This window comes from Melanerpes formicivorus, unplaced genomic scaffold, assembly GCF_026170545.1.
Source record: "Melanerpes formicivorus ecotype bairdi unplaced genomic scaffold, bMelFor1.0.p_v2 SCAF_32, whole genome shotgun sequence".
Taxonomy (NCBI): Eukaryota; Metazoa; Chordata; class Aves; order Piciformes; family Picidae; genus Melanerpes; species Melanerpes formicivorus.
Window position 1 is genome coordinate 2,604,396 of NW_027142384.1, and position 25,163 is coordinate 2,629,558.

The 25,163-nt window shown below is 40.8% G+C and overlaps 1 protein-coding gene across 5 annotated transcripts in view; it reads left to right on the plus strand.

Annotated features, from left to right (window-relative positions):
* Positions 1 to 25,163, plus strand: part of COL22A1 (collagen type XXII alpha 1 chain) — a 224,597-nt gene that overhangs the window by 180,018 nt on the left and 19,416 nt on the right. For all 5 annotated transcript variants that reach the window (XM_068155479.1, XM_068155477.1, XM_068155480.1 and 2 more), the window contains exons 38-51: positions 206 to 259; positions 1,175 to 1,279; positions 1,778 to 1,822; positions 3,954 to 4,031; positions 8,846 to 8,881; positions 9,785 to 9,838; positions 16,402 to 16,446; positions 16,834 to 16,881; positions 18,390 to 18,503; positions 18,682 to 18,735; positions 20,699 to 20,752; positions 21,553 to 21,606; positions 23,086 to 23,139; positions 24,437 to 24,490. In XM_068155479.1, the coding sequence (XP_068011580.1) occupies positions 206 to 259; positions 1,175 to 1,279; positions 1,778 to 1,822; positions 3,954 to 4,031; positions 8,846 to 8,881; positions 9,785 to 9,838; positions 16,402 to 16,446; positions 16,834 to 16,881; positions 18,390 to 18,503; positions 18,682 to 18,735; positions 20,699 to 20,752; positions 21,553 to 21,606; positions 23,086 to 23,139; positions 24,437 to 24,490 (849 nt within the window). The remainder of the gene's footprint in view (positions 1 to 205; positions 260 to 1,174; positions 1,280 to 1,777; positions 1,823 to 3,953; positions 4,032 to 8,845; positions 8,882 to 9,784; positions 9,839 to 16,401; positions 16,447 to 16,833; positions 16,882 to 18,389; positions 18,504 to 18,681; positions 18,736 to 20,698; positions 20,753 to 21,552; positions 21,607 to 23,085; positions 23,140 to 24,436; positions 24,491 to 25,163) is intronic.

The following is a 25,163-nucleotide window of genomic DNA, read 5'->3' on the forward strand; positions in this document are numbered from 1 at the left end:
GAAAACCCCCTCCTCCTTTAAGCATTCAGTCCATGGCTCTTCTGTGATGTGCTCTGGATTGCAGGTTGTCTGTGCTGTGAAATGTGAAACTGACACTGATCCTTGAGGTAGATTGTACTGAATGCACAGATCTATCCATTTGCTTTAGGATCAAATGCTGGCTAAAAAAACCAAGTTTTAAGCTTTCAAATTCTTTTCTCTCCAGGGTGTGCCTGGAAACCCTGGGATACCAGGAAAGGCAGGAGAAAAGGGAGAAAAGGTGAGTTTGTTAGTTCATGGATTTGCTTTTCTTCTAGGGTATTTTAAGTAACCTGGGACAGAAGCAGTCTGAACTGCAAAATTGTTTCATAGGTTTGTGGATAGTTTAGACAGATGGGCCCATTGGGTCACCTTGTCTGACCTGTTTTGCCATAAAGGTTTTCATGCTATTGCAGCTTTACAATTCACCTTAATAAAACCACTGAGATACAACTGAACACAGAGAAGTCACTGCTACGCATTTTGCAATGATGATCTTCTGTCCTCGTTGCCTGACAAGAGAAGGGGTTTGGTGGTTTGAGTGCAGGAGTCCTATTTTGTAAATCCAAAGCTGGAAATAAAACTGTCTTTCATATCTAGGAAACTGAGAATTCAGCATTCCTGATAAGCTGTAACTGGACCATTAGTTCAGGTTTCCAGTGCATCTTCACTTACCTTTAGCCTGCCTCACCTAAGTGTTATGTCCCATCTCATAGGTAGGCAGTGAGGTCAGGAGTTTGTATTTTGCCCATATGTGGCACAGTGCCCAATATCATGGAATCCTGATCTTTGTTTGCTGGAGTAGGAGCAATGAATCAGAAACATGCCCCCATATATGCTTCTGATTGCAGTTTATAAAGGGATGATCAAATAATCTTCCAGAAAAACTGAGATGTATCTCAGGGTCATGTGTAAACCAAGGGCTCCCTCATCTATCTTCTCCTCAAAACATTTTTGAAGACTCATTTTACTTTCCTTAAGGAAAATTACAAATGCCTCGGGATCACTGAAGGAAAGGACTTCTCGTAGAAGAGAGTTTCCTATGACACCAACAGAAAGACTAGGAAAAAATTTAATATCTTTCAGTTGCAATGAAAGATCTGAGACAGGAATTGTCTTTAGTATGCTAAGAGTTTTGCTGGATTGTCTTTTATAGGGTGATCCTGGAAAAGAGGGAAAAGTGGGTTTACCTGGACCAGCTGGTGAGCCAGGGCCTGCTGGACAGCCAGGCTTGCCTGGTAAGGGTAAAGATGGAGAACAGGTAAGTACTGCTGGCAAGCTTTGCACTTGAGTGTTTCACTGTGAGGTAGATGAGCATGACTTCTACAGGAGAATGGTGGATCTGTGATGGAGTTAGGCTGTATTGTCACGAGTGCTCACAGGCTGTCTACCTCAAGACATGAAAGGCTTCGCTGATGCAAAATTCTGCAGATAACAGCACTTCCTCTGAAAAAGCAAAGATAAATGAAGTTGTGTTTCTCAGCACTAAACCCCCTTCCATGTGCCATGGTGGCCATTGAAAATGGAGACCTTCTCAAGGAGTAACTGTTGTCCTTGTTGTCCTGATGGAAGTTCCCTGAAAGCATTTAATTATAGCAAAGTTAGCAGTTTGGGTTTTTTGCTTACATGTCATCAATTAAATATTTCCAGGAGGGTACAAGGCAAGGAGGGTGGTGGTGGGGGTGCTTGCAGCCTTGACTATCTCAAAGTCCAGGCTCCTGTTTGGCTGCATAGTGACTATTTTCTGCTTTTACTTTAGGGACAAAGAGGCCCACCAGGCTTGCCAGGACCCTTTGGACAGAAGGTGAGCATGGGCTTTAATTCTGTAATCACTGGGGAAAAAAAAAAGTTATAGTGAAAACATGATCTGTTTTTCATTGAAAAATAGTTTGTGAAACTCTCACTCAGAAATGCATTTCTAGTCTTTTAGGAGGTTCCTTTCTTTAGTAAGTCTGTAGAAGTAAATATTAAGATATGAATTAACTGTGTTCACTTTCCATGTTTAAAATTTCTTCCAGTCTTTTTTAAATTCAGCCCAGACCATGGGCTAAATGCACCCTTTTTCAAGGAAACTGTGACTGAGGACCTTTAATCCATACAGCTGGAGAGACATTGCATAGCTAAAGGATGATCTACTCTTGAGACCACCTGTCAGCCCCTCAAAGAGCACTCCTCTGTAGCACTCAGTTCCTTCATCTTTCTCCAAGGAGGATGTTAATTGGTTTTTAATGGGACCAGATAGTTCTAGTTTGCACTCCTATATTGTAGCTAAGGCAAAGATCTGCTAGTTGATGAGGCTAATGACACTCATTTCTTCAGCTGAAAATATTGTTTACTTCCATATAAGTACACAGCATATAAAGATGGAAATGAAGCAGGAAAATCCCTTTACTTTTGGGAGCGTCTGGATTGTGCTTACATCTTCAATCAGACATGTTAGAAATGCTCTTTGAAATGAGTGGGTTGTTAACTGAATTGTAAGAATAGGATGTTGAAACAGATTCTGTAAATAATATAAGTAGAAATATAGCAATTTGAGACCAGATCCATCTAGGTGCTGTATTTTTGAATACTAAAACTGCTATGAAATGTTGTCCTTTTGTTTTCCTGCATTCTGCATAAGTGTATTGTAGTCTGTTCTATATATCTTTTGACAGTTCAGAACACATGTAATAATGGAGTGAGAATTAATATAAAAGTCAGAAAGAAACACTAAAAGAAATCTCATGAAATATTCTATTCAGTATCCACACAGGATGGGAAGAACCTTAATTGTGCATGGGAAAATACTATTGGACTTTTTGTACTGAAATTATGTTCTTGAATAAAATAATAGATAAGAGATCTGCTGCAGTATTTGAGCTACTCAGAACAAAATTTTTTTTCCTTACTGTCTTTGCAGGATTGTTTCTTTGGAATGTAAGATTAGTTTAAGAAGAAAGAAAGGGGGAATATTAGGGGATAGTGCTGAATTCAGTCAAGAGGCTGAATTTTGTATGTGCAGAATCCACAGATAACATTTTTTCCTGTCGTTCTGTGTAGGTGGAAATAGTGTAATAACAAATAACATAATAAGATTCGTTGTTGTAAGTCTACTGCCAACATGAGACCAAATCTCACAACTGCAATGCAATCCATAACAAATCTTATTTGATTTCTCCCCATAACAAGAGAACAGATGTTAAATTTAAGTACTTCAGATTGGTTTTTTTCTTAACCTTCTGTCTACAATGCCCATTAAATAGTGTTAAGTAGTTGCCTGTATTCTGCAGGTTTTGCCATTGAAAATATCCTGTTTTCTTAAAGAGAAGCCTTTTCTTTTGTAATATGGTCCTCTAGAGAGGGTAGTAGAAATTTTATTTTTACAGTTAACTGTACATTTGTGTGAGTGTACCTGTGTTAATGAAGGAAAGGAGAATACTAAGATGTTATCAAACATCCCTAATTCTGTCTTCCCTTAAATAATCTGTGTTTGGCAATGTTTGCAGCTTAGCCATCTACCAGAGAAACACAGAGAAAGAAAAGTTTGTTATGGATCTTAGTGTTTCCTCAAGCCTCATACCTTGCAGACAGCTGCAAATGCTGGAAATCGGATGCTGTGCACAAAAATAAATTAAAACATTTGCAGAGGCTGTGTTCCCACTCAGTTATGTGATGTAGCACTGAAGCACTGTGACCCACCACAAGCACACAGTGACATTGGGCGAGTGCTCACAGAGGTGGGCTGGGGCTCTTGTGAAGGAAAGGGGCAATTTTCTTGGGATGATATGACAGTAACTGTGCCATACCCCATGCTGCCCCAACGTGATACTGTTCCTCTGTGGGTGGAATCAGGTCAGGATGTATCAGTGTTATGTCCTGCTGTAAAACCTGATTGCAATTCAGCACATTCTCTCAATAATGCACAAAGCTTTTCATTTCTTCCTTTATTTCAGGGTGAGAGGGGAGCTCCTGGCCTCCCTGGACAGCCAGGAGACAGAGGTGTGCCAGGAATTGGGCTGGCTGGACCCCCTGTAAGTAGTAGGTTCTGGTGCAACCTGTAGAAGGGCAAAAACTTACCACGTGCCTTCTGGGGGACATGTTGCCTGTGTTCAGCTGTGCCAAGAGCGTGAGGGATATATTACTCTCCGAAGATGTGAACTGCAAACTAAACCAGAGGCTGATCTTCATGGCTTGGATGTTTACATGTCTGCTGTGAGGGCTCTTGATGCATTTGGTTTCAGTTGAAAGAGGGAGGCAGAGCAGTACTATAGGAGTGATTGATATCACTGGCTGTTACTCCTGACTTTTCAATCTCATCTTGACACATTGGCTGTGGATGTGAGTTGAGATCTGTGCTGAGCTAGCAGTTCTGGTCTACTAGGCAGACATAACCTTGCTGTCATCTTATGTGTGACATACATTGCTCACATTGATGTCATAGTCAGCACCCTGATAGGGAAACATAAAATCAGATTCCTTAAATTGCTGCATTCCAAGAGAGCCATCATCCCCATGATTTCCCAGAAATAGTTAGCTGAGCCTCACACGCCTCTGCCATCTCTCCTGTCTATTGGGTGGCTACTGGGAGTCTGCTGTGGAAAAATTGGATGTTCATTATCAACGGAGTTCAATCATTCTGGTAGTTGTCATGTAGAACTCCTCTTGAGAGGAGGGAAATTTGGGAGTACGTTGCTCAGAGCTCTCCAAATATGCACTAAATTTTCAAGTAAAATGTATTTGGAGCAAAGCAAACTTTGTTCCTAGCTGTAATTGCTAGAAAACATCTGAGACCTTGCCTTCTTTCATGACCCCTGTACTTGCCCTGATACTGTGCTACTCAGTCATTGTTTTCATACTCTGGTTATCTAGATACAGGTTTTCTAATTAGAATAACCTTTATTAGAATAAACCAAACCAGGTTGGAAGAGACCTTCAAGATCATCATGTCCAACCCATCGACCAATCCAACCCACCCAAACAGCTAACCCATGGCACCAAGCACCCCATTAAGTCTCCTTCTGAACACCCTCAATGACGGCGACTCCACCACCTCCCCGGGCAACCCATTCCATAGCTCAATCACTCTTTCTGTATAGAACTTTTTCCTAACATCCAACCTGAACCTCCCCTGGTGCAGCCTGAGACTGTGTCCTCTTGTTCTGGTACTGGCTGCCTGGGAGAAGAGACCATCATCAGCCTGGCTACAACCTCCCTTCAGGTAGTTGTAGAGAGTGATAAGGTCACCCCTGAGTCTCCTCTTCTCCAGGCTAAGCAACCCCAGCTCCCTCAGCCTTTCCTCATAGGGCTTGTGTTCCAAACCCCTCACCAACTTTGTTGCTCTTCTCTGGACTCGTTCCAGCAAGTCAACATCCTTCCTAAACTGAGGGGCCCAGAACTGGACACAGGACTCGAGGTGTGGCCTAACCAGTGCAGTGTACAGGGGCAGAATGACCTCCCTGCTCCTGCTGGCCACACTGTTCCTGATGCAGGCCAGGATGCCATTGGCCCTCTTGGCTGCCTGGGCACACTGCAGGCTCATGTTCAGCCTACCATCAACCAGCACCCCCAGGTCCCTCTCTACCTGGCTGCTCTCCAGCCACTCTCACCCCAGCCTGTAGCACTGCATGGGGTTGTTGTGGCCAATGTGCAGAACCCGGCACTTGGATGTGTTAAATCTCATGCTGTTGGATTCTGCCCATCTGTCCAGCCTGTCGAGGTCTCTCTGCAGAGCCTCTCTACCCTCCAGCAGATCAACTCTTGCCCCCAGCTTGGTGTTGTCAGCAAATTTACTGATGATGGACTCAATGCCCTCATCCAGATCATCAATAAAGATGTTAAAGAGCACAGGGCCCAGCACTGATCCTTGGGGCACACCACTAGTGACTGGCTGCCAGCTGGATGTGGCACCATTCACCACCACTCTCTGGGCTCGGCCCTCCAGCCAGTTCCTAACCCATCGCAGTGTGCTCCCGTCCAAGCCATGGGCTGACAGCTTGGCCAGCAGTTTGCTATGGGGGACGGTGTCAAAGGCCTTGCTGAGGTCCAGGTAGACTACACCAACATTAGTACAATTAGTACAGGAAATTACCTTGAAATGATAAGTCATACTGCTGAGTAATACAGGCTGCCAAAACTAGTTTTCTGAGGTGTAGGTTAATTAATACTTGCTTTTTCCACTTTGAACACCACATATGGTGAAGCAGACAGGGTCAATCATGTTTCATGCTGTGACTTTGTCACGGCCTTCATGGTTGTCCCTGGATTACCAATGATTGAAGATTTGCTGGGTGTTATTTGTTATGATGTTCTTTGATTCCTTAATGTTCAATCATCAGTATTAAAATTAAAATGAAATTAGCAAATTAATATCCGGCTTGTTTGAAAGTCACAAGGCTGTGGCTAGTTTTAATTACCAATTTTTAGGTTCAGTACAAGGGTAGCTGAGTTCACTTTTGCCTCCTGATGTACACCAGATGACAAAGTTATTCTTCATTGGGGTTTTAGCATCTGCATATCCATGAACACAAATGTAGTCACTTGATTCTCAATGTAGGCATCGGTTGTCTCATACCAGAAGATTATCTTTTTCTGTGTTGTTGCTTGACCACTGTCAGGATGAACAGCTGCTTGCATACCACACTATTCCTGATATATTTGGTTTTGTTTAATCTGCTTCACTAAATACTTTTTTCTTTTTGACAACTATTAAGATAGTTTTCTCCACCATAGATTCATCATATCCTCTGCTCTGGTTCAAAGACTCTGGGATTTCAAAAACACCTTATAACCTTGGATCCATCAGGCTTTCACAAAGACTGAGTCCCACAGTAAAAAAAAAACCCAACAGAATAAAGTCAGCAGGGCTGCTTCAGTGCATATTACACACTGAGTTAAAGGTGTCAGCCTGTACCCTTTCTAGCTGTGTAAAAGAATTATGTGTATAAAATGTTCAACTTCAGAGCTGAGAGCCCTCACTCTGTTTCCTCCTGTGCCTCTAACCTCTTTTGGTCTTTGCTCCCTGCATAAAAGGATTTGTTGTTTTTTGCTCTCCTAAAGTACTGAGTTACTACTTACATATCACTAAGCTATAAATTGAGCATTAGCAGAGTATGTTCCCAAATGAGGCATAAGCAGAAGAGGGGACTGCTTGGAGAAATGGGGTGAACTCATATGCTTTTGCTGAAATTGCTTGATGGATGTCTGTGCTGCATAAGTAGAAGGTTTTTTTTTTTCTTGCTCTGCCTTGCTCTGCTCATATTACTATGGGTTTAGAATTGTCTTTAGCCTTTGCTTGAACAGACCATCAAGGCATCTTGCATGGAAGACTGTAGGGGGATTAGTGAATTTATGTCCCTGAAACAGGAACAAAGGGGATGGAAATCTTAGTGTGAGCCAATTTATTCAAACACATCACACAGATGTAAGGTCAGGTCTTGTTTTGTGTGTGTTTGGGATGACAGGTTGACTCATCTATGCTTGATACATGTACTACATTACTTCTGTGGTTTTCCTATAGAAGTGGATGTCTACTAGTGGCTCACTCTACTAAGCTTCACCTTTTTAAATTACATTGCCAGATGAATAGCATATACAAACTCACTGGACTCCCTAATTTGACTTCATTTAAGTAGCATACAGACTCCGTCTCAGGGATGGTTCTTCTGTTTGTTAAGCTGAATATAGTGGTCCTCATGGGAAAATTTCCCTGCCCTATCCCAACAGATGTGAGGGTGCTCTGTCCCCATGTCCAGCCAGTAGAAAGGTGGAGCATACATTGCTGTTAGGTAGATGCATTGCCCACACACACATGCAGGCACACAGCTGTGCAGACCCATGCAGAAAATAATGTTTGTATCAGCACCCATATGAACTCAAATAGCACTCTCAGGAGCATAGAGTCATAAGAAGTGTGAGCAAGAATGTCTCAATACCAGTCCTCCTCTCTGGCTGACGAGATGTGAAGGAATTTATACATGAACTGTGAAGTTTTCCAGCAGCTGGTCTTCAACACCTGCTCTGCCCAGTACCCAGGCCTCTACACCCCAGTGTCCTGCAGTCACTGGCAATGAGAGCTATGAGTCCTCTAGTTTCACAGCCTCACAGCCCAGTTCCTGGCCCCTAGACCTTTTCTACTTACCAGTTCATCTGGCTTGAAGCTCACTGTTCAATCACATGAGCTCAAATTCATGAACTCACCCATACTGAAAAGTATTACAAATAGGATTTAATGAGAATATAGTAAACAGGTTTACATCAGGCTGGTGGCCAGTAACCAGTGGGGTTCCCCAGGGCTCAATTTTAGAGCCAGTGCTCTTCAATGTTTTTACAAAAGGTCTTTCCACAGGAAACAAATTGAAATTAAAATTGCTGATGATACCAAGCTAGTAGGAGCTATGGACTCCCTCAAGTTTAGAGAGACAGATATCTGGATAGACAACACAGCTGAGCAATCACCAACCATATGGAACTTAAGAGGAAGTGCAGGACTCTCCACCTAGTATGGAGTAATGCTGGTTACATGTTCAAATCATGGGCTGAGAGGTTGGAGAGCAACCCTGCAGAAACTGACCTCTCTGGTGCCTTTTCTTCTCTTTATTTCTCCACTTTTTCCTCAGTGACCCACCTCAGTTTCTTCATTACTCTTCCACTGATCCTTCCTCTAAACATCCTCCTGTGGGTATTGCACTCTCCAACAACATCTGTGTGAGCAGCCTGTCGCATTTGCACCTTTTCCTCACCCTTCTTTTTTCAGTTTTTGTTATCTTGGCACTTTAGAATCCACTCTGATGAGCCAAGGGTTGATGTGAATTTAGTGCTTTGACTGCTGTGTCTTTTCTGTTTGCAGGGCCCTGTGGGACCCCCGGGAGACAAAGGGTCATTGGTACAGTATGTCTTTCTAACTACTCCCACATTTTATGGGAAGGGGATAACCATACTAATTGGGTTTCTTCCAGTGATTTCATGAAGGCATGTTTAATTAAGTTCTTTTGCCCAAGAATGGTAGGGTCACAGTGTGGCTGACCCTTCAAATGGGACTTCTCTTGCACATTACCAGCTATTTCTCTGCTGCATTGAGTTGTGAGGAAGAGTTGATAGAGACTCATGGTATGGTGCCAACTTTTTCTTGCCTCTCAAAAGTACTATAAAAGAATGTGTCACTGGTTTAACCCATCTCATTCAAACAAAGTATTTCAAGGCACATAACTCAAAGCATGTAACTCAAGGCACACTGCTATGCCTATAACCAAGGGCTCAGAGGTTTAAAACCAACATTTTGGAGCATTTTTCTCACTTAAATCTTACAGAAAACTCTGCATTTCAGTATTCGCCAAACTTACTTTGTTCTTTAGCACGCAGTTTCACAAGGATGTGATCCAGTGGTGTGAAACAAATAACTGTGTCCCATGGTCTCAGTATACGCTGCTATGAAATTCCAGCACATCATCCAGTCCTAGCCAGTGTGCTAGCTTGGCACTGAGGAGCTGGGCCTTCTGTTCTCCTCTGTAGTCCTGTGCTCAATCATATTTTCTCCCTCTACATAAACTCGTGTCCTATAAAAAAATCATTATTACCTTTCCAATTAAGGTATGTTAGACTTGACTTTGGTGATGAACACCAAGTTTCTTGAGGCACAGAAATTACTGATTCTGTGATACTGCTATGTAAGTTTTGTTCTTGAACACTCACAGTTGTTTAGCTGCTAGTTATGTTTCTTCTCTTCAGCTAAGAAGCACTTCATAAGTACTGTTCATGTTATTTGGCTTCTCCATTTTATCTCTACCAGGGTCCTCGTGGTGTACCTGGTATCCCCGGACCACAGGGGCCTCCTGGCCAGGATGTAAGTAAAATAAAAGTGTAAGTGCTCACAAAATTTGCCGATGCTCAAATCCAATTTCTTCAAAATTGTGCTGATACTCAACTGCAGTCAATAAGTGTTACTAGGCTAGTCCAAATGAGTTTATTGCTGAAGCGGAGTTCTGCATCAGAAATTCAGATGGAAAAAGGGTTAGGATTAGGATATGGAGACTAGTATGAAGGAAAGTGATGGACTTTTTAAAATGACAGTGGAGAAGGGTCTTTGGCAGCTTAGACTGGGGAGCAATCCCACACTGGAAAAGGATGGTTATTAAGCTGACTAGGAACTTCTTAAAAGATGCAGGGATAAGTAACATGTAATATTACTACGAAAACAAGGCCACAGCTGTTAAAAAAACCCTCTTTGTGAGTTCACTTTGCTGCTGCTGCAGTGCGTAAGAGATGACAGTTTAATCTCTTGGTGCATTGGCCTCACTCTTGCCTTCTCAGTGGGTGAGTCATGGAGCTGAGGGATAGAGAGAAAGGTGGCAGACTCCCAGCTGGAAAGCTGACCCCTCTTGCTGCCTGTCTCTGTCGCAGTGTTTAATCAAAAGGCATGGATTTTTTCCTCTGCTAGTCAGCCAGCTCCATGATGTAGAAACCAGTCCTGCAGGAACACCAGCTAGGAGGCTCTGAATATTTTTGAAAGGCCTGAATTTTGTCTCTTGAGGGAATTCTGTGGGGGAAGGGGGCAGTTGCCTTCTATAACTCCCCATCTCAACAGCTGCTTTATGACACTATCATGACTGAAATGGGTACCGCTCTTCACAAAGTCCATGGCAAGAGATTTTCAAGGTTCTGTGGCTTTATTAATGTACCTCAGATGGCTTAAAGGGGGTGTTTTTCTGAGATGTTTAAGATTTTTAATCCAGAGGTTTTAAACAGCAGTTACAATATTTTATTACAATTATATTGTGAAGAAAGTGCCAGAGCCAGCTTTTCTGAGTGTCTTTCTACCTCTGCTCAGATTGTTGTTGACTGCCTCTTTGCAGAGGCAGTACTACAGTCTGTATTTCTTTCCCCACAGAAAGTTACCCAAGCAGAACCATTCCTTATGGTAGCTATAAAACACATTCTCTACTACACTGTTTTGATTGCACTTAATATGTCTTTTAGGAGCTCTCCGCATACTGCCTGTTAAGTAACTCCACCTGTGATTCAGGAAATGTAAATGTTAACTGCACAGCATATTCTAATGTTTCTTGGTACAAAACAGGGATGCCTGTTTTGACAAGATCATGCATGTGCAGTTTCTTGATCTCCACTTTTCGTTTAGGACTAGTACAAAGTATTTTTTTGTTCTGCTTTTGCACTCTTCTGTGTCCATGTACTATTCCTGTATTCTTTGAAGAATGCCCATTTTTTGTACTTTCATGTTTAAACAATATGGCTACTGGTTAGGAAAGATATAGTTTGAATTGCTAATATGGTTTTGCCATGTAATTCCCAAGCCATTCAGTGGCAGTAGCCTTATTAGCTTTCCTCAGCGTCTTGGTTTTTGCTGTGGCCTTTGCAAATGTATTCCACAATCTTTTCTTTTTTCCAAGACTGAATAATTCTTTTAAATCACATTTACATGCATTAGGTTTTCTAGTTGGAGGCTCATCAGATATTCTTGCAAGTGTCTGATATAAGTTGTATTCCCTGATACTGGCAATCATATTTACAGTTCTATCTGGGAAGGTAGAAGAGTCTTTCACAATAGATTTGGCCAAAATTATTTCTCATAGGTGAATGGATTGTTGTTTGCTTTTTGTCCAGGTGCAGGGATGTGGCTGCTGTGTCTCTGTTTGCATGTTCAACCATTTACAAAGCTGTACACGAATCCCAGAGATACAGATATGGACACACAGACACATTGACATGATTAATCACAGACTGCCACAAACAAGGCACTGACTTCCATAGCACCTACATACAGGATCACTTACAACATACATATTGTGCAGAAAGGTGGTTAAAAAAAGGTTTAATAAGGTATAAGATGATTGGACAAACCATGGTGATCAGGTACCAGGGTCAGCCAGACAAGTGTACAGTTCTGGTTTACTCACAGCTTTTCTGTTTATCCCCTTTTCTGTTTATCTGCTTTTCTGCTTATCCCCTTGTTACTCTCTGGCACCCTGCATATCTCCTCGGGCATCTCCACTGCTTTGTCACTTTTTGTACCCATCCCAGTTCAGGTTCCCCTGGTTTGCAATCCTATTACTTGCAAAGTCCAGGCTGATCTTTGTGGAAGTGCACCCTGTGGTTTCTCAATAGTATCACAGTATCACCAAGGTTGGAAGAGACCTCAAAGATCATCGAGTCCAACCTGTCACCACAGACCTCATGACTAGATAGTCCATCTATTAGTGTGAGTAGCAAGGCTTGTTGCTTGTTGGGTCTGGGTCTTGGTATATTTTGTTTCTTGTTTCCTTCCTGCTGTAGTTTCCAAATTGGCAAGGTCCTCGATCAGACAACCTTACTTGAATAAACATTCCCACACTCCTAATGCCTTCTTCAATTAGTGTGACTGTCTAGGTTTGGTTCCCATCATTGCCTTCCATTTTTGTTGACCAGGTTTGTGCCCTCGTATGTTGTTACTTACAACTGCCTCTATTTTCATTTCTTGCTTTGAAAAAGATCCTTGATCAGATACCACTAAAGAAGCAGACACTCTCTGGCCAAATACCCTTACACTACTCATTTTCTGAAAGCATCTATTCTCCTCAGTGCGTCTGTGGGGATAAATAAAATGTTCCTGTTGAACATACCTACTTACTTCCCTTAGATTAGAAAACAATCTGAATGAGAAATTCTCTTATCCTACTAATAGCAGTGAGGGCACCCGTTTAATAGGCTCTTTCTGTATTTTTATTATGATAATTTTAATTAACATAAACATTGAATTATCCACATTTAATTATGTTAATTATTCATGGTAACCAAGGTCCAGTGTTACCAGGAAGTTAATCTTCCCCTGAATTTATTTTCATAATTACAAATCTTTGTCAGTGCATATATTACTGCCATTGGATCTGAAAAGCAGAGTTTGCTGTTCTGGGGTTGATTTTCCCATGCAGTTAGAAGGACAGTTCCAAGTAACCTTTGTGCTTATTTTAGGGTACATACATCCCAAACTAGAGTACATTTATTAAAGCTCCTATTGGCTTTTTATTCCTGGGAATTATAGCCTATTTAAGCTACTGCATTTTGAGTTTAATTTTCAGCCTTGTAAAATCCCTACCCCATTGTAAGCTTGTTTCTCATACACTTTCTTTTATTATATGCTGGGTTCTTTATACACTTTTATTTTCACGTGTATTTCTTACCTGAACACCATTTTTTCAGCATGTCTTTCTGCACAGCTTCCATCAGTTTCCAGCTAGAGAGCATTCCTACGTGTCAGATTTTGCAAACCAGCAGCAATATTCCTGCATCACATTAGCAACATTTCTTTGCAGTGCCACACAGTTTTTTTGGCAGACTCTTTAAAGTTTTTTGGGTTTATGTTTTTAGGGGTTTTGTTTTGTGGTTTTTTTTTCCTTATTTTTCCAGTTTTCTTTTTTCCAGTTTCTTCCACTGTTAGTGTCATGTAAAGGGGTATGGATATGATACATGGCTGAAGGAGGCCATCCCATTGAGTCATGAGCTTCAGAGTGGACTCTCTTTCTAGATTTCCTCTCAGGGAGGAGCCTAACTCTGTCTAAATCCACTCTTAGTCCCAGACTTGGTCAGTGGTTTGTGACTAAGGTTTATGTATCCATAGCCACTTATTCGAATCAATGTGTGCCTTTTCAGAGCCCTGCCTAGAACTTTCACTAAGAACTTTCCTCTGCTTTGAACTCTGCTTCCAGTTGCCTGTCCTCTGATAATGCAATGTGCTGAAGTGCTTTCATCCTACATGTGGTTTGTTCATTTTGGCTCAGAAGGGCATTCTTCAAAGGACATTCTCCTCTTTTGCAGTCTTGTCCCTTTCAACTGTTTGACTTTTCCTGGGGATGCTGTGGCACGTAGCTTAATTTCAAGGTCTCTTCCAACCTGGTCTGGTCTGGTCTGGTCTATTCTATTCTATTCTATTCTATTCTATTCTATTCTATTCTATTCTATTCTATTCTGTTCTATTCTTATCTTGGTTTGTTTGCACCCTCTTAAAGACAGGGTTCCCAGCTCCACATCAAACAGCATTCAAGAAAATAAGTCTACCATTTTTTATCTCAAGCAATCTGATATGTGAATATCACAGCCATGCTTAAAACTTTTCTAGTACTTCAGTTTTAGCCACTCACTTCTTGTGTGTCTTTTCTCAAAACTAAGAAGTATTTTCCTATGTTCTCCTTTAAATAAATCTTCAAATGTTCAGATTCTACCACTAGCATCATGTCTTGTTTCAGATGCCTAAACACACTGTCGGCATGCCCTATGGTAGAAATAGTTTGTTTCTAGTCAACTTGAAAGACATTTCTGAATTGTCTTTTCTGTGTTGCTTTTTGATCCAGAATGGTTCTCATGTCTCAAGTCTTTGCTTTACATCACGCTCCTTAAAGGAAGTGCTGTGTGAGTCCGACTGAACAAAGTAGGTCTGGGAATATAAAATCTGTGTAGTTTAAGCAAGCCTCTTCCCCCTTACAGAATTGATTGAGAACCACCGGGGAAAGGATGCCAAAAGCATGACCTGACAATTAGCATCTGTGAAACAGAAGGGACTTTGGGAACATCCCACAATCATCTACATTTACACTGCTGCTCTGTGGAAGAAGCAATATTACAGAGAGTTATAATGTTTACTTATATTTATTCAGTTCCCCAGAAAGACATTCATGGGGAATTACGAGCTAAGAATCTCCTTCACACCTTATCTTTTCTTGCTTCTCACATGCAGAAAGTTTAGCTCCTTGGGAAACAAACTTTCATCTCTGGACTTCAGTACTAGTTCAGTTCAACTTTAGCTCCATTTCAGTTCACATTTAATATTCATTTCTTAGGAAGTCAAGATAACTGAAGTGTTGTTGTTCACCCAGAAATGTTTAATGTAAACATAGGAAAAGAAAGATTGATATATTTACCTACTTTTCTCCCCAGCAAGAGGTACAAGATTTAAGTTGTAAGTGGGATACAAGGATGAAATTCAAGTTTGCTGTAACTATGACGTAGCAGGATATCGTAACTTTGCCTGTGTGCACACAGCACACTAAAGTCATTCATCCCTAGGCGGTCAAGTAACTCTCATCTGGTTGTCTGGATAAATAATACAATTAACAGATTGGAGACAACATACCAGCCTGAGACAAGGTGATTGACAAAGCACCTAAAACCCTTCTAGGCAAAGCATTTGAACAATCTTTAAAGAAGCTTTTCAGATGGAAATATTGGATGGTTTCAGAGTCCCCTAGGTAATCTCTGCTGTGTCTAGGCCAATTGAAAGCCATTACTTGTATCTTATGTGTCAACTAACATTCTGGGTGGGGACTCTGGCACCATCCCAGAGACCCCTCCAGCTGGATCCTGCTTGGAGAATAAACAAAACTGAGAACAGACAAAATGCTTTTACATGGTCAGTAGAAACTGTGCCAGAAGAAGCAAAAATGGTTATGTAGGACAACCTTATGTATGTAGTTAAGGTAGTTAGAAATGTACATTCTTGAAAATACTCAAGATAGTTAGAACATACATATGCCTGAGTGATGACACAGGGTGGCAGGCCAGCTGGATTGCAGGAGTTTATCAAAGAATGGTTTAGAGAAATCTCATCCAGTCCAACTTGAAACACCTCTGTAAGGATGCTTGCAGTGCAAATTTCTGTCACCACCTGGGCAGTGACCAGCTGTCCTGTTCTGAAAACTCATTTTCCCATGTGAACATTACTTTCTGCAGAGATGTAGAAATAATCATTAGTTTGCTTTGTTTTGCTTGTGGGTTGGTTGGTGGGATTTCTTGTTCTTTCTGTTGTCGTTTTTTTGTTTGGTTGGAGGTTTTTTTGGTTGGTTGATTTGTTAATGACAGGTAAGAGATGCTCACTGGGAGAAGGGGCAGTATCCCTTTTCCAAACCATGTCTTCCTGAATCTTAAATTCTAAGGATATTGGTTGTTTCTATGTCTTCATTTCAGGAAAGCTGTTACCAGTACACATTCATAAACAAACAAACAAAATGGCTTATTGCTGTTTCAAGGACAAGGAACCTGTTTGAAAGGCTTGTGCAAAACAAAGTCTTGATTTTGCATGTTACAGGTATCTTCAGGGATTTAAAGCTTCATCCTTCTTGCTATTGCAGTTCATAGTGCTTCCTGTGAGCAGATGAGAAGCTAATGCACTTTCAGTCTTTGTGTGACTCAAATGAATTTAGCAAGGTCACATAGTAGAGAAGTGACATTTAGGAGGGTTTCAGAAGGTGTCAGAGTTGTAGATATTTAGAGGCATTTGCTGTTTGTCACATGCAATGGGCAGTGGTGCTCATTGTCAGAAAGTTTAATGTGTGCTAGTCCAGAGCAGTCAGATAAGTATGGAAGTAACTAGGGGATTACTGCATGATAATTTCACTGTATTTTCTTTCTCTTGATCTGTAGGGTCTACCTGGAAATCCAGGGGAAAGAGGACCTCCTGGAAAACCAGTATGTAATTAAATTCTATATTACATTTAACTCCACTGCTTCTCTTCCCAGCAGATTGACTAGAAAACCTCTAATAACCACTAAAGGGTTGTAATAAAAATATTTTTGATGAGTGTGGAACAGTATGAAAGTAAGTATGTATCCAGCATATATATAAAAAAAAGTTTATGTTGTAAAGGCATTTTTCTAGCACCACTATGCAGTACCCTCATAAAGAACTCATCTGGGGTGAGCTAAATCATGTAGAGCAGGGAGTACATGTTTGGCCCAGTGAGCCCTAGGAAGGGCAGGGGAAACTAATGAGAGTCCACAAGGATATTCAGGAAACTTTCTTATACCTTGAAGCTTTCTAAGTTCGTTTGAGATAACAAATTTTTCATTCCACAGGGTTCCCCACCCCTGCTCTCTCCAGAGGACATAAATCTCTTGGTAAAGGTAATCAGCCTTTGATGATGATGAAAGTTTATCTGTATGTTTGATTCAGATCTGGCTAGCACTCTGTGATGGGAAAGCATCTGAGCCACAAGAGCAAGAGGTGCCTTTAAGCACTCTGTTGAAACTTGTAGGTCTTCTACTTGCACTATTAGGGGGCCACTGGAGAACATAATGGAGATCAAAATCCAACTGCCTTTTGACCATCCCTGTCAATGAAATGACCTACACAGATCTTTATAATGTATGTTACAAAACCTGAGACTTTTTCCACTCTTTCTGGAGTATGCATTCCCAAGGAGAAATAAACGTTGACCCGAAAATGGAAATCAGTTTAACAAAATGTCTGATCTTTCCCTAATACCACCAGCAGTGGCTGGAGCAATTCCGAACTGTGAGCGCAAAGTCAGTTTTCATAGTGCATCTGAAAGAATGCAGGTAATTAACCCCAGATGCAGCTATGGTTCAGAAGTGACGATCTGTGATCTTTCTGTCTGGTTTTACTCTTCATGTAGAGAGTCTTATGGGAAGTAAGTCAGTGTTTGATAGGTGTTGACTGCAGAATCTTTACAGACTTATCTGAGTTGACTTGGGAGATTTTTAAGCAGTCTTGGGGCAAGGCAGGAAATCCTCTCTTATCGATTAAAAGAAACTAAAAAGTTAGTTAGCTTTTATTACCAACTTCATTAACAAAATGACCCTTTTAAGACTGCTATTATGAAATGCCTTCATTGAAGAGCTGTCTTTCTTCTGGAGCCAAGTATGTATATAATTGTTTGGGATTTCTGATCAGTACAATAACAAGAGACTGATTCTTGAGTGCAGGATGTCATTTTGATTTTCTTTACTCCACACTTGGTACAATTCTACATAAAGCAGCACCTTGAAATCCCAGATAAAATTAGGACTCTCTTCTGCATGTTTCTCAAGCACTTATATTGCAAGTAGATAAATATGCATGTAGGAACCTAGTTTAACCCACAGTTTTGCAATGGGTCAATGACATCTTGATGTTGGAGCAAGGTAATCTAAATTTGGCCTGATGATATCTCTGTTTCTTTTGCAGAACACCCTTTCTGACACTGCTGCACCAGGGTTTTCCCTAGCAATCTGCCCTCTGAGCCTTAACCCAACTCTCACACTGGTGTAGACACAGTGCTCTTGTAGTCTTGTAGCTTTAAAACAGAGTTGTTCTTGGGAGTCTTGCTTTGTGGCCCTCTAAGCTCCCATTAGGAAGAGCTTTTCCTTGTTTTCTTAATCCTGGTTGATAAGTTAGGACTTGTCCAGCTAGAACTAATAGGAAACTCCCCATGGGAGCATTTGTGAGCTCAGCTGCTGGCCTTTGCTCTGCTCCACACTACCCATATTTTAGTTCTGTAAATTCTGTAACCCAGATCAAACTGCAAAGGCCTGTGTATTACACTAGCACTACACTGCTGCATTCATAAAGGATGACTTCAGGGTCTGCTAAATGCCTTCAGTCTGTTGCTAATGTATTTCACCATTTCTAGGATGTGTGCAGTGAATGTCCTCCTGGCCCACCAGGACTGCCAGGCATCCCAGGCTTCAAAGGTGATAAAGGCCTTCGAGGGCCACCAGGCAGAGATGGTCAGGATGGGAAAATGGTAAGAAAGCTGGAGAAGTGACTGTGCCTTGGGTGTGGTGTAACATTGTTTTTCTTCTAACATATTTAGATAATTTATTTTTATTTTATTCTGGTCAGCAAACTACTGCATCTTTTCTAGATGACTGTGAAGTCAATGAACTAAACCAGTGTTTACCTCTACCACTTCTGCATTGCAGGGGAATGCTGGTCCCAGAGGTCCTACAGGCCCACCTGGACTAGATGGCCCAAAGGTTAGTTGGTTTTCTTCAGTTATCTAATGAAAACTTATCTGTGTCTAGTTAGTACCCTATCTGAAGCAGAATATTGGTGGCATCCATGTCTGTGTAAGGGCGTAGGGCTGGCCTGTTGAATGAGCCTTGTATTGGCATTGAAGTGCCACATGCTCCCCACACAAGACAGTTTCCCTTAAATAACACAGACACAAATGAAAGGCCCGGTTCTTAATGCTGACGTTCATTATATTAGTGTCTTGATGACAATGACTTGAGCTTAAGTTTCAATACAAATCAGATGAAGAAGAAATTAAAGACTCAGCAGTAGCCACCCTGCCTGTTCCCCTGCTCATTAAACCTCTATGTTTGAATGACTTAAATTAAGGGTGAGGCAGTGTGGGTTCCATGTATACTATCTACCATTTAGGGTTTATCCACAGACTGAATGTTTCCCAAAACACAATGTATTTCAACTGTACATCTAGCAGTCTAGGGATGCACACCAACATAAAAATTCCAATGTCTGAAGGATTCCAGTAATGCCATATTTCGAGTCTTTCCCATCAAGGATTCTGTCGTCAGTCTACTCACAATGTCAGTGCCTGGTCACAATCAAAACCTTAACAACTGCTGAATGTGAAGTAAATCAAAAGAAATCAATGGAGTGAGATATAAGGGCATTTCATAATGGACCACAATTTTCTTCAGACTTCCCTGCATTACTTACCTACTGTCTAAACCACCTTCTGCAGTTTTAACATCTTGCTATTTGCACTAGAGTGTTTCCTGTTAAAAGTGTGGTGGCAAAGGCAGTAGAGTCTCAAAAAGTAAATGCAGGGTTGATCCAGGATAAAATTTGTAAATCAGTTAATAACCCATAAAGATAATAACTGGAAGAAATGCCAAGAAATGTGGGACATATCTGCAGACATTTGGGCAATAGGAATGAGTATTTAGCTGAAGTAATAGGACCAATTTTAAATTGTACTTGTGCATAAAATTACATCAATTGATAAACAGTCTAACCTGTATTCAGTGCAAAGGCATATTCATAGAGTTTGCAAATGTTTCAAGAATATATTGTAAGACCTTTAAGAAGGTGCAAAAACATTCTTTGTGGTTCCTTTCTAAATGCATTAAGAGGAGTCTTGCAGTAAAAATCTCAAAGAGATCTGCAATTCTGAAGATATAGCATATTGTCCTAATCAATATCCAAACCAGTATTAGGTTTCATTCTGAAACAGAGCAGTAGAACTGCAGATCTTTGATCATGAGCAGCTTCATGCCTTCTGGCAATATAAATTAGGCCTCCTTTATTAAATAACAGCCCTCCCTCTGAAACTTGTCTCCTACCTCTCTTGTAGTAAACCGGAGTATTATTTCCGTGGCCAGAAATTCATTAGCGTTCATCACTTGTCATTATTTCATCATGTCATTACTTTTCACTGGATGAGACTAACTTTAAGCATTGACAGCAAAGACGTATACATTTGAGTTAGCTGCCTCTGTTCTGTGTCACTAGGATAGAATTAGAGAATGAAAGGAGCACTTTCTCTGTGAATTTGCTGACTGCACCCTGGAAATTTTGAGTTTATTGCTGCTGTTCCTGAAGGGAGAGATTACTAGCTCATAGTGTGGACACCTTTGTTGGGCTACATGATCTCTTACCAAGATCTGATTTAGTGGTGTTCCTGTCTGCTTTCTAAGGATGTCTAAGTCCTTTTCACATCCATGAGACTACAACATTAAAAAAAGGTCTATGCTGGGCCTGCCAAGGGCCATTCTTCACATATATTTCTGGTTGCAGGATTGGTAGTGAATGTCCAGAGAAGAATTTAAGAGGAAGGCCAACAGGACTGTCTTAATTCATGAGTTTTATGGTTGAATGTCTAAGTGCTTTATGAAGTAGGTCAAAAAGCTGATACAATACTGAATCTATGTGACATTCAATTGTTTTTTTTTTCTTCTTCCTCACTATTAGGGTGCTAAAGGAGACCGTGGTATGACTGGAGATGTAGGAGAGAAAGGAGAACAGGTAAAAACAAAGTGTGCTTTCCAGCAGTGCTGTCACTCTGATTGTTCCTTCATCAACAGCTCCTATGTCTGTAGAGGAACATCCTTCTCAGAGGCAGAGGAGGAAGATGGAAATTCTTCATTGCTAATGTACTTTAAATGGGCTGTGCTGAAAAGTGTAACTGTAGCAGTTCTCCACAGGCTTCCATCCCCATCTCCAGTAAAAACCCTCCCATATGATCTGCTTCCTCACCTCTAGACAGGATGCATTTAGTTCTCTAAATTACCTAACACTTATCTATTTCCCCAGATGTCTTTGGGTGGACAAAGCCAGTGTTGCTATTTGTCCTAGAAGATGAATGCAAGGATGACCTCTTAGGAGGAGCTGAGATGCCACTTGAAAGAAGAGAACGGTCTAAATTAGAACAAACTGTCATAGTTAATTTTGTCAAGGGCTGAGTCAATATTTTAAGGTGCAAATCAGCACCTTTTCAGTGAGATTTGTAGGATATTTTAAATACATTTTGTTTTATGCCTGATCTCCTTCCTTATACAGTTCCACAATATTCTTTGTCATATTCCATTAGCATAGACTGAAGTTCACATTAGAAAAAATATACTTTAACTATGCTTATTTCTGAAATGTATGCTTTGAAAATCAAAGGTTTGCTTTAAAAAGCCATGATTCTCCATAAAATTATAACCAGCTCCCGTGTATTGTCTCATTTTCATGTTCTTTCACAATATTCAATCACCAGTTAACTTTTATAAAGCTAGAAATGTGGATGATGCATAAAGAAAGTCTCTCTTTTCATTCCTCAGGGCCACCCTGGAATGCCTGGCTTCTCAGGGACTCCTGGAAACCCTGGTCCACCTGTAAGTTCCTCTGTTGCAAAGATGGTGCTGTATTTTCCTTATAAAGGAAACGTGGAAGAAAGGATCATTCCCATCTGTCTACGCATTGCATCTACATTTTCCAGTGGGTTCCTAGTGGTCCCCTGAGTGTCATAGAGTTCCCCACTCATGACAACTGCTATTTCATACACTGGCCACTTTTCACTGATTGCTTCAACTCTCCCTATAAACTGCTACTAAGCTTCAGTTGTTCTCTTTATACAAAACAGTGTTTCTTCTACAGAAACTGCTTAGTAGTATTTCTATAAATGTTTTCTTACATGTAGAAAAAGTTGTCAGTTCAGAACCAGCAGATCTAAGAGTATTTTACTTCTCAGTTTTATGTAGTGGTATGAGACTGGATTGTCTCCAGTTTTTTTATCCTATGGGTTACTTTTGAATTAAAAAAAATGTTTTGTGTGTGTCCTTCTCCATCTAGCTCTATCTCTGTAAATATGATTATGCTTCTTTGTATTTAAAAAAAATGGTGACAGTGCAGAAACAGGGCTCAAATAACTTGGCTCTCCTGCTTGTGAGATCACTGTTTACACCCTCCAAAAGTTGGGATTTTTCCTGAGTGAAGAACTTTTCTTTCCAGACCACCTCTCTTTGTTCAGAGTCATCACTGCTCATATTGCTGCTTACAGCGCAGTTTGGCTCTGTTGTGGTGAGGGTGTGCAGCATTGGTCTGCTCTGGGGATCAGCAGTCTCTTCAAAGCTGAGTTTACATTTCACTGACTAAATGACAAAAGATACCAGGAAAGAGGATTAGATTAAAATTCTTTATTCAGGTGGCAGCAGTACCTAAAGGATGCTGAATGCTTTGCTCCTGGTAAAACATGTGGACCTGCTGTATGGATCATTTGCACTCCTGTTAGTATTATTTGAGGAGAAGCTAGTAACGTATTTACTGTCTCTGTGGTAACCCCATGTTGCTCCAACCTTAGGGTTATTAAATCTTTAAATTATTCTGTGATACCCCCTGAAGAGACTCACAGTCCAAGGAAGTATGTAAAGTAAAATTGAGCCTGTCAAAGCAGAGCAAAATGTGATGTTCCCCTAGATGATTTTTTTCTTCAGCTTTTGCTGACTTTTTTCTCTGTCTGCATTGACTTATAGCTCCAGAAGTTTGCATGTCATGGAGTGTGCATCAAACTGCTTCCATAATTTCTGTTCTTCAGAGTTATTTTTGTCACAAGATTGGCTTTTTCCAATTTGTCCCCTATTTTCAGGAGGAAGGGCCAGGACCAAAATCAAATATCTAGCTATTTCTGGCTTTGGAGGCTGATTGGATGCAGAGGTTGGCACTGCATTTTCTTTGATTAATAATGAAATGAAAGAATGAATGTTGAATTGAGCCACTGAAAAATATCTTCATTGCTGCCTGCTGTGGTGGGGGTATGTCGACCAATGTACAAAATGTGTTAATCACTCATATTGTCTCTGCTTTATTTTGTTTAGGGACCAGATGGGGCACCAGGACCAATAGGACCAGCAGGAAACCCAGGAGATATAGTAAGCTCTAAGCTGTTTCACTACCAGCTTCACCTATATATAGCTCTGTGAAGTATAACTGAGCTGGAATCCATGTTATGTCCCTTGAAAGTTTCCCAGAATATTCAGCCTGAGTCAGCTCTACACTTGCAAGTAGGATCTCCACAAATAGCCACAGATTACTCTGTGCAGTTTTATTAACTCACCTAATGACACTCCAAATTAGCCAGAGTATAATCCAGTCCATGGGACTCTAAGGAGGTTTTTGTACCTCTTATCTATTATACTTTGCTATTAACAAATCTCAGCCTGTAGAGTAGGATAACTAAATCTGTTGGAATGCTTCATGACCCAGACTAACACCTGAGCTGTGAATGGGGATTGTCAAGATGAAACTAGACACTTAAAGGTTGTCACAGCACAGACTACTCAGATGCCTAAACCTGTGACCATTCCCTGGCATCACTGAAAATACTACTACAGATGTAACCTTTGAGAAGCCCATGAAGATGTTTGCTACTACTGTTTCAGTTGAAGGATGTTCAGATGCTACTCCATGGTAATGCATCAGAAAACCCTGGGAGAGACAAGCAATCTGATTGATGCAATCTTTAGTTTGAAAAGGAAAAAGTGAACTTTCCTTGAGCAATGCATGCTGTTGAGTTGGAACAATGTGTAATTCTGTGATTAATTTCTAGATCAGGGTTTCCACATGAGCAGGGTGCCTTTTTCAGACCCATTTCAACCTGAATTCTGACATAAATGAACAGTGCTGGTCCCTCTGATGGCTGATATGAAATCAGTGAGCACTCTCATCAGAGAGGCCAGAGACTACATAGACAGGCTGGTTGAAATTCTCTTACAAATGCATGTTTAAGGTTGTGACACTGAAACAGCTGGGATGCTATTGTCCATTCCTGTAGAGTAAGGGAATTTCTTGGCACTGTCATCAAGGCATTTCTCATAGCTACTCTCTTGACAGGCATAAAATACAGATCTTCTATTTTCTGTTTAGATACATTATGCAGAAAGTTAATGACTAAATATTACATATATTTAAACTTCAGAAAAATTACCAGTGATTTCAGTGGTTTCCCTGTAATAACTTTTAACTAACACTGGAAGTTTTATGCTGAAAATAAAGCATTCCAATTTAAACCAGAAGGAATTCAAGGAAACCTTGTACGCTGTGTGACATGAACGACAAGACCAGATTTTCATAGCTGTTCCTTGTCAAACTCTACATTTGATAAATCTTCATCTGACAGGAGCTTTCGAGGAGCTTGTTTGACCCTCAGAGTTTCTGCTTTCTTTCCAGGGTAAAGATGGTCCTCCAGGTCCACAAGGCCCTCCAGGGTTACCCGGACTTCCAGTGAGTGCAGTTCAGCTCCTAATTCAATACGCTAAACTGTTCATAAACACATACACATGTAAAACAAAGAGGTGACATTTTTTTTGTTCTTTGAAAGCTATGCATGATCAGTAATGATACCTGTCATGTCAGTGCTGCATCCTTGGTCTAGGACAGCATGAATGTTGTATTTGTTTACTTTAAAGCTAAGTGAATCAGGTCTGTTCCTTATCTGCACAAAAATCAACCAATAGCCTCAGAATAAGGGCTCAAAAATTCATAGACTGGAATACTCTGTTTATCTGAATCCAGAGTTGAAATAATTCCTTTGCACTGAGTCAAAGTCAAGTGATTTGTGGGTATAGACTTTTCTTTTTTTTTCCCCTTTCTAAATTTATCGTGGGGATAGGACCAGAGCTATTTCTAGAGTAAAATAGGCTAGCTGAATGAAGATAATGACATTATAATGATTTCTAACAGCTGTTTTTAGAATTCTGTTTTAAGATAGTTGAAGTGCTCACAAGTGGAGGAAGCCTCTTAGACTTGCCGTACTGGAGAGGGAAGCAGTTTGTGCTGTCACGGTAGTGTGGCAGGGAGAGGTTTATAGTTGGCTTGCAGAAGTAGAGTAGTTTTTGAAGGGCTAGGTAAAATTAAGTGTGCCATGATGAATCAATGTTGTCACTGTGAAACTCAC